The 20,611-nt window shown below is 34.3% G+C and overlaps 2 protein-coding genes across 2 annotated transcripts in view; one reads left to right on the top strand and one right to left on the bottom strand.

Moving 5' to 3' along the window:
• Positions 1-20,611, bottom strand: part of LOC128985864 (four and a half LIM domains protein 2) — a 316,238-nt gene that overhangs the window by 235,339 nt on the left and 60,288 nt on the right. The window lies entirely within an intron of this gene.
• The window catches only part of LOC128986500 (uncharacterized), a 49,462-nt gene continuing 30,466 nt past the window's right edge, over positions 1,616-20,611 (top strand). The window contains exons 1-4 of the mRNA XM_054406901.1: positions 1,616-1,761; positions 2,432-2,571; positions 3,427-3,546; positions 19,630-19,850. Coding sequence (XP_054262876.1) covers positions 2,557-2,571; positions 3,427-3,546; positions 19,630-19,850 — 356 coding nt within the window. The 5' untranslated portion in view covers positions 1,616-1,761; positions 2,432-2,556. The remainder of the gene's footprint in view (positions 1,762-2,431; positions 2,572-3,426; positions 3,547-19,629; positions 19,851-20,611) is intronic.

Here is a 20,611-nt window from a genome sequence, read left to right as displayed (position 1 = left end):
AAAATAAATCAAATTGAGTATGGCAAATAAGATCAACCAACAAAACGAAAACCAAGATGCTTACTACATTGCTTACAAGTGGTAATTTATTTTTGTTCATATCATTATCTACTGAGAAACGGGGAGTTTACTATACGTACTTATACAGAACTCGTTCTGAATGCTCGGAGAGAATCGTGAACACAAGCCGTGGGTAACATTCTCTTTGAAATGTTCTAGTCAATACGAAGAATCAAAATATAAATGTAAAACAACTGACTAGATTCTTATACAACCTTAAGAATGTGTTATAAGCCACACCTGTACACGATATTTTCTGATTACCGATTTGACATTTAAGAGAAAACTGTTATTGTTAGAAAACAAAAAATAGACCGCCGCGTCAACCGCATGATGTATTATGAAGGCTTGGAAATAATATTGCGCTTCGAACTGAGGTGGAATGGAGCCTTCCAATCCAGCCCAGAGTTCAAATATAAATAATATACATACGCACAATTTGAAAAGTGTTTACAAGTTTATCGTTATTTCTCTTGTTAGAAACATTTTCTAAAAAATTATTGTAATTAATTACACACTGTCTGTGAAACGTTTAGGAGGGATGATTTAATTATTAGTTTTGGACTGTTGTGGATAATTGCTTAAGTCACTCCTCATATCGAGTTATAACTTGATTTAAATTTCAATGAGTCAATATAAATACTATTTTTTTTCTAGCGAGAAGGACTGTTAGAAAACTTTAATTTTTATTGATAGCCAGATGAGCAATTCAATATCAGGAAAGAATGCAGAAACGTAGCATAAGCTATCCCAACCCTGTTCCATAAATATTTCTAAAGTGTAATGGATGTTAGTTGCCTTTACAATGTTATCACATTAAAGGGGAGGATATTGTGCCTCTAGAAGTCAGAATATTGACGATGCCAGCTCGACCTTAAAGTCAGTTGTTTTTATGGTACGAAACTAAACTCAGCTGGGGTTTTAATAAACCCCAGTCTTTGGCTAAACAAAAGGCTGATCTTAGGCAGAAAACATTTGTCATATCAGTCATTTAACATTCGTTTCCGTCTTAAAATAATCACCTAGTTATGCCGGTGTCGTAAAATTTTAATTTAAACATCAAATAAGTAAATTGATGACTTTATATGTTAATATAAACTCATATAACACATTGATTGTGACGTCACAGCCCCGTCACAAGTGGCAAGACAGAGAGGGCGATAGTTGAAGCATGACAGCTGATGTCTTGTCTTGCCAGAGTCTAGGTGAAGGTCTTTACAGTCCAATGAACCAATACAATATGAAGGGGAAAAAACTGATGCTCAGTTTTATCAATTATCAATTATTGAGATATGGACGCCACTTAGGTGCGTTTTTAACCCAAATAATTATGAGTAAAGGATGAGTTTAGAATGGCGTGAGATGATCGTTGTATCTTTGTTACTGACTAAGATCAGCTGTTTCGTTAGCCAGGAGGATTTATTTAAAGCCCATTGATCAGGAACAGCTGGGTCCTAGGTTATTTTACGGTTATTATCCAAGCAAACAATTCAAATTACTGATACTAATAGTAGATTCCTCTCTAAAATGATTCTTGTTACAGTTTATTATTTTTAACTGCTTTGAGGTATTTTGGGTATAAATATATTTCATGTACCGGTGGTGTTTTACCCTGGATAACATTGACTTGATGATGATGTATCTACAACTTAGAGACGCGTAGTCCATTATAGGAGCAGAGGAATCACTAGGCAGCACCAGGTATTTTAAACTGTTGTATAATATTAAAATTGTGTAACCAAAAAAGTAGGCCGCAATGTGATTTGAGTTTTAAAATTTTTAATTTAGCTTTAGAATCCAATCTATTTAGCTACCTACTCTAGGTTTTGTTCAAAGTAAATTGGTGACGAATTGTGGTCACTATTGAGTCGACGCACGATAGTGACCTACGGGAAAGATAGGTCTTTACATTTTCTGCTAATCAAGGTAATAGAGTAAATCGTTCTTGTATCTTTCGAAAATGTATCCGTTCCCTTCTATGTTGGTTTATGTTATAGGTTTGGTTAGTTGTAAAGGTTCCTGAATAAGCTTTTTGATACACTCGCAACCAGGCTTTTTGACCTGGCAAAACTGGACAAATGTATCCCCCATAAAACCCCCATAGGGCTTTTAAAACATTTTCTGTGTCTAGAAGAAAATAACTATCTGATCTTAGTCAGTACCATATCTAGTCCATTATCTCAAAACACTTAAAATACGCCAAATACAAAAATACGCACCCTGGTGTGTGTTGGTCGAACTTACAATTCTAAACTAATGTAATTTAAACGACCAACACACTTCGGTGGATAATTTAAGGTCTGCATTTTTCACATAGTTGAAAAACCACCTGTATAAAATATTAAGTAATATTTTCTTTCCGAATGTTCAGATCGTCCGTGACGCAAGTTCGGGGACATAACACGTAGCGTGGCGTAGCGCTGGACATTACGTGCACCGCTGTATATAACCGGCGAGGTACTCTGACCACGTCTAGTCCGACCACAGCATCCCGTCATGACTCTGTATAAGGTAACGTGTAAAATATATCTATCTACTTGTATACGATCATGTAAAAATGAGGTGTATGTATGTATTTTCTCCATGCAAAAATATGCTGAAGATTACACAGTTTATATCGATTAAGATAGGAACTTCCCTGAACTGTTTCACTACTGATTTGTAAAATTCTGAAGTCAATGTTTTGTGCCTATACTCTAAAAAATATATTAAATGAGGGACATCAAGTTGAGGTTTTGAAAGTGTTCAGTCATTGGTCTCCATGCAAACAAAAACAAGAACTACACTATAGTATATCTATTTGTTTTTTTTTTACTGTTTTGCATGTTATAAGGTTTACTGCAGTTTTAAAAATAATGAAATTATTTTTTTATATAATTCAGCACGCCTAACAGTTTACGAGAGATGCCGTTGATTTTATAGCTTAGTGACGTGATGTATACATAAAAGTATGCGAGTGTTTTCTAAAAGACCTCTTGGGAAAAAACCACCACTACTTACATTTTCCGTATGCAAGATGGTAGCATAAAAGAGTTTAGGTTCGGGCTACATAAGGTAGGTGAGGTAAGGCGGACTCCATACTCAACAACAAAGTTGCTTGGTATGCTTTGGTGTACAGTCGGGGTTAGTTTAGTTCTCTTACAAAACGCAAGTAAGTCTCTTTATTTCAGTTTATTACATCTATAAACATAGACTATTTCTTATTCTCATTTGCGAATCTTTCACTTTGATTTAAATTTAGAAAAGTTCAATAGTGGTGGTTATCTTCTTGAAATACGCAAATTTTCAAAAGTTCCAACTTATAATATCGTTCTGCCTCTAGTTTTTCATTGTTGTATTGTTGTTGCACGTGGTGTTTATGTCCAGGTATGGGTGGTAGGCCTGGCAGCAGTGTTGGCAACCTCCACCTCCTCCACGTTCGCCTGGCCTCAAGATGACGAGGATCACCACAGCCATGGCGAACACTCTCACCACGTCGACTACTACGTGAGTATTGCCAACCTTCCAACAACTAAATATTGATACTTCACTGTCACAGAATTAGGTTAGACAAGAAGATAGGCCTACTTTAGCAGCTTGTACCTAATCTCGTAGCCCTCAATCAGAATCAACACAAAAACTATTCGAATGATTAACAACAAATATAAAACACTAAAACAGCTTATAACAACATAACACTTTTCCTCCCCCTAAAACCTACTTTTTCCACTACATAACTCTTCTATTGCCATAACTTTTCTGGAGTTAATCTAAATGATATCTTTTTGATCACACATCACATACGCTAGACCTGAACCAAGTGCACAGTCTAAAACTTGTTAAAAATGGCAAAACTAACTTAATCAAATTGTGTGTTTAAGAACATATTATTCTGTTATTGATTGGATTACACTCGTATATGATTGGCAACAAAAATATGTTTGCAGTAGTCTTTAAAACGATTACTAGTTTATTATTTATAAAATGATACCGGTATCTCTCTGACTTAATTACGTTTGTTATCAATCAACAAAAGACTTCCAATATCACACTTTACTCTTTTCGATTTATATCAATATCGGTTTAAATATGAAATATCATTGTGAACTGATTTTCTCTGATAAATATAAATTGAAGTCCGAAAGATACGCATGACACAAATGAAAAATTATGGGATAAGATACGGCTTGAGGGAAATGTACCATTCATCTTCCTAATGTCAAATGTCAAATCCCTGTTAATAAAATCCACTATGTTAGTAATGTTGTACTAAATCATAACAAAATAATTAATCCCAAAGACCTAATTTACTACATATAAAACAAATTCTTGATTTAAAAGTACATTTTTTAAACATTTGCAAACTGTACTGTGAATTTTCCACATTGCTAAATGTATAGTCTTAAAGACAGAATTTACATACCTTCCATGCAAATTATAGTGGAGGTCTTAAGAAAGACAATCTGGAAATACCGCATCGTTAGCTATACTATTATAGGTAAGGCGCAATATCCAGGTGAGATATAATATATATTTTTAACACTCAATTAAAATCTTCATACGCCGAGCAAAACTTATCTTCAAAATATATCTTCCGTGGTTACCTTACCATGTTTTCCTCGCTTTTTGATGATAACTGGTTGGGGTGCGGGAGGGAATAGCAAATTAATTTTTATACTGTATTTACTTAAATGAATCCACTGAATAATGTCGAAGAAATACTTAGGTTGTCATATATGCACCTAACCCATCACAACACACGCTCTACAAAAACAAATGTCTTAAAAGTATTTAAATTTATTCATGCATTTATAAAGTATCATTTATTGTTCTCCAGGCTGAGCCGCACTACGCGTTCGAGTACGAGGTACACGACCCTCATACTCATGACGTCAAGAGCGCCCATGAGACTCGCAAGGGAGACACGGTCAAGGGATACTACAAGCTGGTGGAGCCGGACGGATCCGTGAGAGAGGTGATTAAATTAATCGATTCCAGATTTACCAAAAAGAAATATTGTAAAATCTTAAGCCAATTGTTATTTGAGCTTATTTTTAGTGGTGGTAAGTGTTCAAGGACTATTGCGGTAATTTTCCATTGCGATTACTAAAATACCCCCGTCGCAGCAAACCTGCATACTAAGCGAATTTCCATTCACCCGGCTTGATTTCTACTAAAATATTCCCTATAAATTTTCAGATTTATTTCCTATTTAAATAACATTAATTTTAGTGAGTAGTTAGGTTTGCTGCTACGGGAAAGATATTGAGGTGTGTTTTTTCAATTGAAATATTGATAGCTTAGTATGAAATAAGCCAAATTGCCAAATTTGATTGAAGTATATCCATAAACAAGCAAACTAGAACAGTTTATTTATTCTCCATAAGAATAACATGGGAATTTTAAATTTACAATTTCTTTAATTTTCTCCGTAGTCAATGAACATTCAAGAAAACTTCAATATACTAAATTATTTGTTTTTTTAAGCTCTTCAAAATGGTCTAGAGAGAAATTTAGAAATTTAAATTTTTTAGGGTCAAAAATGAGAAAAACCCATTTTTACCCTATAAAACCCCCCATAAACCCCTGATCCCATGGTCCGATTATGCTGGTTCACGAACTCGTTCGAATAAATGTAGGTTTACACGTTTGTACCAAATTTCATCAAAATCGGATCAATTTTGCTCGAGTTATCGCGCTAACGGACACACACATATATATATATATATATATATATATATATATATATATATATATATATATATATATATTAAAATCAAAACATATATAACAAAGTACCCTTTTAGTAATATTTTATTATTTTGTAATATTTAAAAAATATATAATGTTTTGATTTTATTATATTAGTAGCCCTAAAAATGCTATAAAATAATATATATATATATATATATATATATATATATATATATATGAATTTGAACGGATGGTGTTTTTGGCCTCTGGGGACCTCAAAACGAAAAAGTAAATCGGTCCCGGGTCTAGGTCTTACCATGAGACCTACGGTAATAGCTTATTCCCTATATGGGAAATTCGCTAAAAGTCTTCATCCTTAATGTTTTAGGATCTGTGATCTGATTCTAAGGCGAGAGCGTAAACGGAAATAACAAGGCTAGTACAAACCTAGCAAAAACTGTGAAATAATAAAATAAAAATTACAGGGAACTTATTCTTTGTAGATTTTAAGCTTTAACCTTAAGTATGCGACCATATTCTAGATTTAAAATTTGTTTATCAAATAATCGTGGTAGAACAAGTCCTTACAATCCCTTAAAAGCGATACGTACAGGGTGTCCACTGCTACTAGGTCAAACTTTACCATACTATTCGTTAAGTTTGTCCTAGTGGAAGCTGGACATTTTGTATATCTCGTTACGATTAGTTGTGTTCATATCAAATTAATATTTTTCTATATCTTCGGGGAAATCGTTCGTGGTTCGCGTATAATGAGCACAAACATAAAAGTACTTGTTAAAATACCACTAAAATACTTGAAACATAATATTTTCACTCAAAATGTCACTAGACGTATTTATGTTGACTTTCCGTACATTTAATAACATGCACAATGACGATGAAGAAGTTATTTACTACTTGGTGCATAGCAGTAAGATTCAAACGCACATAGCTTTTGACATCATACACGTAAAGAATAAACTGAACACGAGAATGAAGTAAAACAATATTTTGATGAGAGTAGGACAGAGGTGGCTGTGACATGGCGCAAGCCAGAAAAAAACTTTAAAAGTTCAAATAACAAAAATTTTGAATTTTGGCAAAATACAAGAAAGGGAATGTACTATGCAACCTAATCTATGAAGTAATCATGGATTATGGGACTGTTTTAAGAGTAATGTTTACCACTTGCAAAGTGGTGTCACTTAAATAATTTACAGGAAAGAATTGAAGCACGTTGAGCATTTTACTTGATGGCATACGTATTGGTCACTTATTAATTGTTTTTTCCCCTACAGTCACATGACAAAGTGGACTTCCTTGCACTGATTATAGCAAAACAAGTTTCTAATTGCTGCATCTACTTTTGGCCGCACTCTTTTTACTTTTTTCGCACACCAGAATTCCAACCAAACAACACAAAACGGCGTGCTTTTATTAGGCACGTAATCCGTGTACGCTTGAAAATAAGCTGGCAATTCTGAAAGATATTACGACTATGTTCAGCTGGTGCAGCGTTTCCCATTTAGTTCAATGTTTGGATTTACTAACCTATAAATGTTGTACAGTGTTTGAAACACTAATCCTACTAATATTATAAATGAGAAAGTTTGAATGTATGGATGTATGGATGGATGTATGGATGTATGGATGTATGGATGTATGTTTGTGACAAGTGAACGAGAAAAATACTGGTCGGATTGGGCTGAAATTTGGCATGATGATAGCTCACATTCCCGATTAACATATAGGCATATTCTTATTTCAAAAATCCTTTCGGGCTCCGCCCCAGTGGCTCTGGAGTTTCCCATGTTAACCTTATGAGAAATGAAATTATTGAATCTTAACATCTGTTTCTAGTATTAAACAAGTTGGTTCTGTTCTGTGGTGTTCAATAGCATTAAAGTTACAAAAACACAGGGTGCAGCACTATTATTTCTTTTACATTTATGACAACAGCTAATTTGCAACCAAAAGGTGAGTGAGCGTAGCGAACGAATACCACTTTAGTGACTTTGAATATTAGTATACTTTGAATACTTTAGTTAGGTTGTATGCTAACCTGGAGGCGAGTTAGCATAGCGAACGAGCTAACCTGAAGGAAAGTGAGCGCAGCGAACGAGCTCCAACCTAAAGGTGAGTGAGCGTAGCGAACGAGCTCCAACCTAAAGGTGAGTGAGCGTAGCGAACAAACTTCAACCAGGACGTGATTGAGCCATGCGAACGAGATAATCTTGAAAATTAAGAAGTTAAACGGGGCAAAGCCCGCGGGTTACAGCTAGTTATTTATATGCTTTATAGTAATTGTACGAAAATATGTGTAACACGAGAACAAACTGCCTTTGCTGCACTCAAGAAACTTTCCACACTGGCCTACGGCTCGCGCGTTACGTTTCTCTCGTGTGCAGCTAAGTGCCACTTTGCCCACTAGTTACACAAATAACTATAGTAGTTTATTTTTCAATGTTTATTTTGATAAGTAACAGGCATTATTTTTGAATACAGTAATCATGTAATTTACAAATGTATTGTGTTCGCAGGTTCACTACACAGCTGATAAACACAACGGGTTCAACGCAGTGGTGAAGAAGTCAGGTCATAACTCCCACCCGGGCCACTACGGCCACTAGTCAACATCACGTTCCTACAACACAACCTTCCAAGCCAAAACTGTAAATAAACTATCCTACGTTGACTGATTTGTTACATTATTATCTCCTATATCTTATCTTATCTTCTATAATATTAAAACGAAACAGGGTTTTTTTATTTCACGATTCTGAATCGACCACTCGACGGATTTTCATGATTTTTGTGTTGAAAGAAAGATAAGTTTGAGAACTAGGGAATGTCGAAGCCATAATTTTAGTTTAGGGTCCCGGTTTTTTAGAAATTAAGTTTTCATTTTTAAAAAGTCTAGCAGCCGACGCTAAGATTCTCTAAACTAGCTTTTGGCATAAAATAATTTGCTTATCATAACAGCTGTAAACATTCAGCTTTTGTGTCACAAATTCAGCATTTGGATAAAAATTTAAAGACATACTTAGGGTTGACTTATTTATACTATGTGTAATGCTAATCATTTATACGTTCTATTTTTCTGTAAGAGGATGACAGATAAATTTAATATACATATTAAAATACTAGGATGTTAAAATTATTTTTTAAAGCAATCTTTGTAATTTTCGATTTGTTTTAGAGCAATATAATTTGTTTTAACTAACAGCTGGTTAGTTATCAAAATGCCCTATAGAACTATGAGGTTATTTACTCTGATTTTGTCATTGATTATGGGAAATAAGTAAGATTAGTAGACCACCGAGATAAGTAACACCATCGATGTTTACAAGTCGAGGCTCTGTACACGAGTTAAATAAAAAAGATATGCAAATTATTTTACTGCTCAAATTTTTTGGAAAGGGTAGGAAAATCAAAATTTTTACATGTTTTAATTAATCTTGGCAGCTTTTTGTTTACAATCAATGTTTTTGAATGCTTGAACTTTGTTTGGATTAGGCCCGGAAATATTGATGTCATAAAGATGGAGGTCAAGAATCCTCAGGAATACGATTTTAAATCACCACCACAACCTCAGACGGGTGTTATCCAAAGATATACAGATGAATGACATAGATTGAACACAACGTCATCATTGACCTAGGGTACTGCAATTAGACTAACCATCCTTTTATGAAATCTAAAAAAGATGTTTGGCGTGTGTTTAGTTGTGGTTACGTTTGGAGGCGCTGAATATTTTATAGTTTAAATAAATGAATATGGGGAATTACGATGTACATTGATTCAATGAGGGTGGTTTAGTTATCAAGGATATTGGAACTGATAACGGAATGGATAATAAACATAGACAATTAATTACGTCACTAGCTTTACTAGCGTTTTTACTTTTTAAATTCCTTCAACATGAGACCAGTTCTTTTTTTCAAATGAATATTATTTTTGACTCAGCTGTTTACAAAACAAACTAATATGTTGTTGTGTTTACTTTTCTTTGTTTACACTTATTTATTTAGCAATTGATGCAGTGAAATTGACATAAAGGATGTGTGTGGACGATTCGTTTATTGATGTCAGGACATCAACGTTATAATTATGTGTACTGTGAATTGCATTGGATGTTTTCGTTTTATTTTAGGGAGTTTCAATTCAGACCTACTGGAAATTGTGTATAGTATGAGTAATTGTATTGTGGTGATATTGATTATGAAAGAGGTAGGTATGCGATGGAAGATGATATCATTGACTATGCCTATACACTTCTTAATTGATAATTACTCTTTCTACTGTAGGATGCAATAAAATTTGTTTTTATACGTGTAAACTAGCTGTTCTGAATTATAGGCATACACAGTTTTAACTGACTACTACCGTACGTAGGACGGGCTAACACCTCGTCTTACTAATATTATTAATGTGAAAGTTTGTGTGTTTGTTTGTTTGTGTGTTTGAAGGTCAATCACGCATAAACCACTGGATGGATTGGGCTGAAATTTGGCATGATGATAGCTCACATTCCCGATTAACATATAGGCATATTCTCATCTCAAAAATTACTTCGGGCTCCGCCCCAGTGGCTCTATAGTTCCCCATGTTAACCTTATGAGTATTCATATTTAAAGGGAATTAAAGAATTTAGTCAGCTGTTTCAACTAAAATAGTTGGTTCAATGATATACAAAAGTATTAAAAAGTTATAAGATTTACCAACAGGGTGCAGCACTATATTTTTTTGCATTTACGAAAACAGCTAATTTGAACTAAGCAGCAACAAAAAACTGTGATACGCAATGAGAACTGTCAAAGTAGGATTGTTTACGTGATTATGTTTATGTTTTTAATGTCATGAATAATTTGTGATTCTTAAAATTTGTAATAGTACTTTATTTTTCTTTATTGTTTAGGTGAAGAGATAGAACATTATGGCTATGGTAGATGTGTAATACCATAGTATACCGTCAGTTTAAAGAAGCAAATGTTATCAAACTTTGTCCTCCCCCATTGCAAACGCAAAGCTTGAGTATAACTGCAATAAGCAATTTAAACTTATATGCCAACCCCGTACGAGGGACGGGTACTCTGCTATTCTCATACATACCGAATACTATTTTTGTATTGAAATGATAGAACTGTTGTGCACTGTAATTATAAAATAAAAATTAATATTCATCAGGTACAAGTTTATATTGAGACTGGTGCTGATACGTTTCTGACAAGTGCAGTAGTCAGTCATCATGGTTCAAAGCTTAACTTCAGCCTAATGGTATTTATGTAAAAAACACACAATAACAAGAATAGCGGGAAGTTCGTTAAAACAGTGTAGTATGGCGTAAAAGAATCTTTTCAGTAGCAAAATAGTTGATTTAATTTATAGAAGAAATCTAAATATGCATACTAATCTGTGTTAAAATTTAAGATATTAAACAGAATTATTTTATTACTAGCTGTGTGCCCCTTCTACGCACGGGGATCTTATAATATTCAGTTGAAACCTACAGCAGTTGGTTTGCATATTTGCAGATATGCTGGCAAAACTATTATATATAAACCTTCGCAAATACAGTATCTGACAGTTTCAAGCCGAAACAAACACAATTAAATGTCATGTCACCCCATATGTTAGTCCATATGTTAAATCCAATGATTAAACTAAAATATGCTTTTTACAAAGATCTATGAGGCATATCCCTAAGGTAGGCGGGTAGGCCTATAATTGAAAGTTACTTTCCACAATGGTTAAAAGTATTTAAAGTAGGTACTATCTGAACCTCGCCATTTAACACTTTATTCCGGTTGACTCCATCTTTATTCCATCAAAGATACTCTTGTCCTTTCCGTGAAACACTGAGAAATAAGGACATTAATGCGTCACCAACAGACATATACACAAAAATATAGAATTTAATAAGGGAATTTGCTATGCTTTAAGCATACCTAACAAAGTACATACCTATAAAATGCAATCATTGTATTTATGAAATCTTATCATCAAATTTCATCATAACAATTTATATTTGCTTAGTTCGGAGATGACCCGAAATGCTGTCGAAATGACGGCTTACTATATGAAATGAAGTCAGACGATTTAGATTGGTAATTTATAATACGTACCCAAGAGATGGGCTATGGGCCTATTGGCTGTAAGGTCCAGCTATTGCATCACACGGTGAGTAGGAACAGAAAGTGTCACAGTCATTAGAAAAGCGAGTTTATCATCATCCGTAAACCTCTGTTACAATCACCCACTGCAGTTGTGATTTTTTTGTAACACTTTAACATTTTGTACTTTGTACATTCTGTAAAAATGTACTTTAACATTTTTACTTTACACTTTACACAATCGCCATTGCAGCGCCGTCAATGAGTGGAAACCTTGTTTGTAAGCTATTGGCGACGATCATTAATAAATTCAAGTTTCCCAGCACCCAGCACTATACAACACTGATTCAAGGTCTTCTTTCTGGTTATAAAAACGCAAGAACAATTTTATACACAAAGAATCTCTGGTTCCTGACCTGGTTAATGCCTGGTTATTTAATTTAATTTACGGTTACACTATATTATTCCACTTTCGATTAATTAAATCCGTTATGTAAGAAAAACGTTTTTAATCTCACTTGTATGGGATTTGCCTTCAAAACGTGATCGGAAATGGTTGCGGTATTTGTAAACATATCAGTGACAGCTAGAAAAAATAATCTTGATCCGAACAGCTGTTCGTTGTTTCATAGATCATTATGTGATAAAAATTGGACGAAAACATAGTAAATAATTTGTGTTTACTTGTAAGTTTTAAATTGTGATTGTATGTAATTTACTAAATACAGTGTTAAAGATCGTTATTGCAACATTGCATCGTAAAAAATAAATGTTGGAAACAACAAGTTTTGAATATTATTTTTAGTCATATATTAAGGAGTATTTTAACTTTTCCCCGTATATTAAAGTATATACAACTAAATTAACCCTTAATTCGTTCCACGATTACATAGAATTACAACGAAGCTTAAAATATTTGTTTGACAAACCAGACAAACCAAGCGAATTTCCTTTATAGTATTAATGTAATATGATTAATATAATTAATATAAGCGATGTAATATAATGTAAAGTGGCATAAACGTGTAGGATACTACAGAGAAATTACAAAGAAATATCGATTATAGTTTATCGGCTTTAAAGTCAATGTAATTGATCGTAGTTTCAAATATAGCAAACAATCTTCCAAGAAATATCGTTTGTATTTCATACCTACCGCCACGTTGTACAAACTTACCATTTTCGGGTTATTTTTGTACAAAATTATAGGAGAATTTCGAATACTGCAAACCATGAAATGGCATTTGTCCTAAAGGAGGAGACAAGATAGAAAAGGGTTTTCTTAACAATGAATTAAAGACAAACGCATGTAGTATTATTGTTAATTTCATGTAGAATTTCAATATTTCACTCCATCAGGTGGACCGATTGTAAATTAATTGATTTTACTCTCTAATCAATCTACCGGTATTTCCAAATGATTTATTCAATGACAGATAACTTTATACATGTTATGCTATTTATATGAAATATTTTAGTAGGCTCTAAACCCCAAACAAGCACTTGAAACTTCGGTTAGTCTGAAGGATTGTTGCAGCGGGGGTATTTAATATCGTGAAGTATTTTCTGCCTAACTATTTCTTTGGTGAACGGCACTTTTGTGTTTACATTAGTATATTACAAAGATATTCACTTACAAAATAGTCTTTTTCGACTAAGTGTGTAGGACTAGACATCTTATCCGTATGATAAACTAGTAGCTTTACAACTTCAGTATCCAATGGTCAATGCTAGTAACCAGTTTTAGAATAACAATTAACATAGTTAAACTGAGTCATCAACAGATTGCACTGATGTATATTACCGATTTCTCTAAGCTAAAACAACTATTTGACAAATTTTAACTCTAAGGACAGCTTATTCTAAATTATAGCATCTTTTAAGTATCGTAAAATCTCATTGCAACAAGGCTCTTACAAGAATCTGTCAAGTATGTTCTAAAATAAAAATACTTTAGCCACAACTGATTTATATTATTGGAAGGTTTACTGAAGTTGCTAAAAATCAATGATACAACAAAGCAATGTGTAGAAGTGGTGGAGTGTCCATATTAATTGGTTTAATATAGAATTTACCTTTGAATATTTCAAGCAAAATTTTAAAATTTCAAAAATGGAGGTGATTGGATTGTTTATTGGCTCTAGAGGAACATTATCAAAATCGTTTTTTGAACTTTTGGAAACAATATGATTTGGACAGATCCTTTTTGAAAATTATTATCCATGAAATATTAAGAGGTTCATTGCCTATAATGAGAAATCATGTATATGGCAAACATCAAAATTAATCAGTCTTATAGCTGTTATAATCCTTCAATATTTTGAGTGTATATTTTTTGTCTGTGTCATTGGCAACCTTATTTTTTAAGGCAGATGTGTTTATTTTTATAAAAAATTCTTTTCTCTCTAATGAGGTAAACAAAAAACTATTAATAAGTATTACACAATATTTGGGAATAACTAAAAAAATTTAGTTATGAGTTTTGTTTATTTTATTTGACTTCAAAGTTTGAATAATAAAACATATGAAATGATAGCATTTAGAGTTTTAAACTGTCTCTTATATACTTAATATACTTCAGTTACACCTAACTATAATCTCGTTACAATAACATTTTTTATTTAACAAGTACAGCAGGCCTAATTAATTTTGGATCGACCCTATACAACACACTATACCATGTCTAATTCGGGAAGATGATGCAACAGCCTCCTAACTGAATTCATCCTCATCTCCGGCCCTTACAGAGTTTTTTAATGCTTATAAAACTAAGATACTTTGATTGATTTAGTAAAAGTCCATTAGCTAGAAACCAACTTTCCAGCTTTTTTAATTCTTTTTTATAATCTGTGGAAACATTGATTTATCTGGATGGGTGAACATAGTAGATGTCGTCAGCAAACATAATCCATTTGGAATTTAAGGTCATGGGCAAGTCATTGACACAAGAAGAGTTAAGGTCCAAGAATGGGCCCTTGAGGTACACCATCTGTGATTAATCTCTAATCAGAATTAACTACCAGTGACTGCAAATTTATACACTGTTTTCTGTTGGATGAAAATGAAACCAACCATTTAATGGTCCTGTCCGATACACCATAAAACCACAACTTCCGAATCGTTATATCATGGTCTACACAGTCGGAACGCTCTTGACAGGTCACAGAAGAGACCAGCTTCTACATTCTGCGACCTGTCAAGAGCATCCGCTACCTCAGATACAAAGCTGAGTACTGTATGGCATATACATTGCTTTTACTCTTTTTAACTAAACCCACACTGATGTATGTTCAAGAGTTGACATTCATTCATTAAAGTAATCATACAACGTAGTAAAACAATCTTTTCAAATATTTTGGAGAATGTCGGCAATAATGAAATGGGCTTATAATTAGTTCTTTTGGATTACCTTTTTTATAACTGGTTGACAGCTTCGGAAACACACCTATATAACGAAAAGTTGATTAAATGGGCAGTTAATTAGGGTTGGGATCAAATATGAACATTGTTTTAACATTTTTTTATATGAAAGGTGATCTTTCATCCCATCCACACGATTTGGAAGGTTTTAAGTCGTTAACTATTTGCTGAATTTCTTAAGGATCTGCAGTTTTATGATGTTAACATGGAATTAGGGTGGACCCCTTATGGTAAAAATGTTATTGAGTTGTTCTGTCGGTTGTAATATTGCTTACATTGGTCCTGACTCCTAAGCCATTCTTATTACGGTCTGTCTGTCGAATTGAATATTGCTTACATTGGTCCTGAGTCCTTAACCAGTCTTTTTAACGTCTGGATGTCGAATGGGATATTGCTTACATTGGTCCTGACTCCTAAACCAGTTTGTTTTACCGTCTGACTGTCGGTTTTAATATTTCTTCAGTTGGTCCTAACTCCTTATCCAGTCTTATCACCGTCTGGCTGTCGGTTGTACATTGCATACATTGGTCCTGACAGTCAAGTTGTCGGTTGCCGGACACCGACTGGACACTGGACATTCTGCAACCATCGCCAATCGATCCTTCACACGGAGGGTAACTATCCTTCTGTTTACTACCAATTACATTTAGCAATGCCATCTAAGGTCAGCTTCACACTTTCGCCCGGTATAAAACTAACGGACTACATGCAGCTGCCGCATACAACATGATAGCGTGGCTGGTGAGTATAGTGTTTGTGTTGTTCTAAATCAGTTGTGTCTTTGAAATAAAGTAGTGAGTCTTAGTTCCATATGTCTGAGTTGGTAATCCAATAGGCCTATCAAACGTGTTACTACTTATTATAAAAACGCGAAAGCTGTTATAATCGTTTTATTTGCATTCAAGAAAATAATTTGTTGTTTAACCATATTCTGCGGTCAAAAATCAGTAAATTATTCTAAACACATAAACTTTTTATCATAAATTAAACTATTTACCTTTTAGATTTGCACAAAGACAAAGGAATGAAAGAGGTGTCCGCGAGGGTTTTAATAGTTTTGTTTCGTGACAGTTAAGCAAACAGTGTTAGGAGTGGCAATGATGGATTAGCTACCCTAGTCTTTTAATCAAACTAATTGCTACTTCTCGTGATTAATTAAATATACTTGCACCCTGCATAATTAGATCTGTTTAATTACATTGTAAACGTAAATATTCTTTAAATCGGTCAAAGCCAGTGCTGCGCCTGTCTCCTTTAAAATACATGTTAAGTCTAAGGTTAAACAATTTATGTAAGCATTTCGAATTAGTATTACGTTTTGTATCAAAGCTTGTACAGCTTTTATTGTCTTAAAAATTTACTAACTGCTGTTAGATAGCATTTCAACATTATAACCGGCTGTGTTATGACTAAGCTGTGGTTCGTGAGTTAATTACATCGCTCATATTTAACGACACAACATTTTGTTAGTTGTGGAATTTAAATTACTCTCCTAGCCTATCCTCCTTGGTTACCATAAACTTAGGTCCCTTAGTTGCTATTAGCTGTATGGGCTATAAAATAACAGCTTTGTCTAAAGAACATGTCGGCCTTAGTCACTAACAATAATGTCGCACCACTCATCCTACAATCATCCTTCACTCTTATTGGCTTCACTCATATTCACACATAGTGACGTCCCCATCTTAAATAATTGATATAATTGATTGAATTAATTAATTAATTAGATTTAAAGAAGTCCCGCCTTTGTTACAATACTATTTAAACAAGACCAGGTGAAACACAAAGGGAATCGATTACAAATAGTTTAAAGTAATATATAGCCATTACAATTTCTATACTAACTGGGAAACTCCTTAATGTCTGTGAAAAAAGATTCTGAAGAGCATCTCCATCTACACAGGAAATGTTGATAACATTCAATATTGTCAACACGTGTGTAACGTAGGCCAAGTAGTGATTGGTATTAACTCATGACTACTAGAAAAGACCCGTTATGGATAATAAACATAAACAAATGACGTTTTTGGCCCGAAAGTAAAAAAACCATATAATAATGCTATTAGTATAGGGGCTTTGTTTACTTTTGGACCAAAAACGACATTTGTTTATGTTTATGATCCATAGCGATATTTTTCTAGTATTCGTGGTATTAACTTACAAGATTAGATTCATGTTAACTAGTGTACCTGTTGCTCGAATTCGAGCAATTGCGAAGCATGCGACTCAAAGATTGCGGAAATACTCACGATCTACACAACAGTTAAATAAAATCCAAATCTTTTGTAAATATCTTATTTTTTTCATAAAGCTGATCTTGTTTTTTTAGTGTTTTTAGTGTAAAAAAAAAACAATATTTCTATTTATTTTACTTGGTTGTGTTCTATGACTTTTTCTATGTTTCCATTGTTTGCAAATCGGTTATTTCAATGATTGCTCAAGAAATTTAGCACAGTGTTAATTCAGTTTGGTTTTAGCCTATATCAAATTAGTTAGGATTTATCGCTATTTTCCATTGTAATAATTACACCAACCCAAGTTTCGTCTACAGATGCAATATGCCAAAGAATATCACCTACGCACAATCTCCAAGAAGTGGTAAAAAAGGCAGAAACCAACCCATACAATAGATACCTATAAGTTAACTCCATAAGAAATAATTTTAAAAGTTACTGTGATATTAGGATTTTCCACTCATTTGGTAATAGAACATTATATTGCAAAACATGACACGATGCAGAAGAAAACCAATTTTAAAATCAGAAAAATCCATTGCAAATACTGTACTTCATTTTGACAAATTCAATAAATCACAATTTAAATATTAACAGCTGTTGCATTAAAAAGTAGTGTAGAATTATGCATATGGTCGTAATGTAAACAAATCTGAAGAGGCAACTTCTGGGATAGAGGCGGGCTTCTGGGGCAGAGCCCCAAGGAAGTTTACCTCTTTCCTCTTTTGATGGCTCATCTACAGACCAAGACCTTTCTTTAGAGACCCCAACCAAGTTTCTACGCCCACCCGTTCTCTAAAATTAGCTGTGACAAAAACCCCGTTTTCCTCCATAAGAATAACATGGGATGGGAATTTAAAGGCCACGGAGGCAGAGCCCCAAGGGAATTCACCATGTTTCTCTTTTGATGGCTCATCTACAGACCAAGACCTTTCTTTAGACACCTCTACCGAGTTTCTACGCCCAGCCGTTCTCTCAAAATAGCTGTGACAAAGAAAAACAGTTTCAAATTAATATATAGATTGTATCATTATAAAAACATAAACAGTTAATATGATCTTGGAATACCAACCTAGTAATCTAAAATGTTGACAGTTTTATCCTGAGAAAAGTAATCCGGCTGATCTTATTGACAAAGCATTCACTCATCGCCTTAAATACGCTCTCCGTTTTGTCAGTCTGGATACTTTTGTAACATTTCTCTTTTTCACGCAGGTTCTTCTTCTGATAAGTACGTCACAGTTAGTGACGTCACGACCGTACATGGTGGAACAAGAGCCAGAGCCGGAGCTTGAACAAGACCACGAGCCGGTCCACGACCATCACCACAAGGTCGTCGACTACTACGTGAGTATACCTGGTGGCTCGGGACCCAAGTTGTCCTATTGCAGTCCATTTGTTATGTCCCACTTGCACATCGTAAGATGCCATGCTCTAGTTCGGAAGATTATCTTACTTCTGGCTAAGCCTTGAATGTCGCAGTAATATCACATAGTTAAAATCCATCTTAATTGACGGGATTTGAAGCCGAGACCTGAAGACCCGCGCTCTGCCACTATGTCAGCTCACTCTCTAATTGTTAAGACTACATAAAAGACTACTGTTGTACGTAAAGTGATGCTCTAAATTACTATATACATGGTACATAACCACGATTTGCAATAGTAAGGCCATGGATGTTTTAAATCAAAGAAAATATGATGCTTTTGATGCTTTGTAACTAGGCCCTGCTTTTTTCATTGTTCCTTTAAATATATTTAATCCGGCAATGGTTGGTTTAGTTTATTTCATAGTTATAAATAGCAAGGTAAAAAATAAAAATAAGTTGTGATCTTGTGTAATTAGTTAAAGAAACACATTTTCAACGACGTAATTGTAAATACATACCCTCTTTTTATTCTTGCTCTCATGAAAAAAGAAATTTTTGTTACTTTTACCGTGTCTGTCATCATTATAAACTAACCCGACCTAACCACCACAGCGCATTATATAAGAGTAGCCATCCTCTTATTTGAAATACCCCGATAATTTTTGAAAATACTGGTTACCATCAGTTGACGTAGCTTTATTATTTCATCAGCGATTATAAAGTATCAAGATATTACCTTTATTGTCTTGTTGTTCTTCAGGCTGAGCCGCACTACGCGTTCGAGTACGAGGTTCATGACCCTCATACTCATGACGTCAAGAGCGCTCATGAGACTCGCAAGGGAGACACGGTCAAGGGATACTACAAGCTGGTGGAGCCGGACGGATCCATCAGGGAGGTGCACTACACAGCTGACAAACACAACGGCTTCAATGCTGAGGTTACCAAGACAGGACACAACCACCATCCCCACCATCATTGAGATAGAGCATAATACGTCATCCTTAACTTCATTGAGACAACTGGACACATGGTAGCTTCATCACCATCCAGACAATACGATACAATATAGAATCCTCACCACCATTGACGAAAGGGGTCAAGAGAGCATCTTCACAATCATTAAGACAACAAAAGAGAAACAACAACTCATCATCATTAACACATTAGGACACATAGCATCCTAACTAAAATACCATTGAGACAACTGAACACAAGAAATCATCCTCACCCAACTATAATACACCACTAGCCATCATTGAGACAATAGAGCACAAGATGGCATCTTCACAATCATCAAGACAATTGAGACACTAAAACTCAACTGTATTAACACAATAGAACACAATATTGCATCCTGACTACCAGTGATAGGTACGACTAAACACAAGAAAACATCCTCACCCAACTATAATACACAAGTCACCATCATTGAGACGACATGGCACAAGATACAGTAGCATCTTTACAATTATCAAGACGATTGAGACACAAAAACTCACCATTAACACATTAAGACACAATGTAGCATTCTCACTACCGTTGAGACAATAGAGAAAAAAATGGTATCTTACAAGACATCGCATGACAATATATTATTTTCACGACAATACAATAATAATTGAGACCACGGAAAAAGATATACCAAATACCATGAGATGCAACAGGGGTAAAGATCTTGCCTAAGATTGAGAAACAGTTTAACGATTAGAACCTCTCTGCCATTGAAACAATAGGAGAAG

Source organism: Macrosteles quadrilineatus, unplaced genomic scaffold, assembly GCF_028750875.1.
Source record: "Macrosteles quadrilineatus isolate MER2022 unplaced genomic scaffold, UCM_ALF_1.0 Scaffold_2__2_contigs__length_208266976, whole genome shotgun sequence".
NCBI lineage: Eukaryota > Metazoa > Arthropoda > Insecta > Hemiptera > Cicadellidae > Macrosteles > Macrosteles quadrilineatus.
This window is presented reverse-complemented; position numbering and strand designations above follow the sequence as displayed.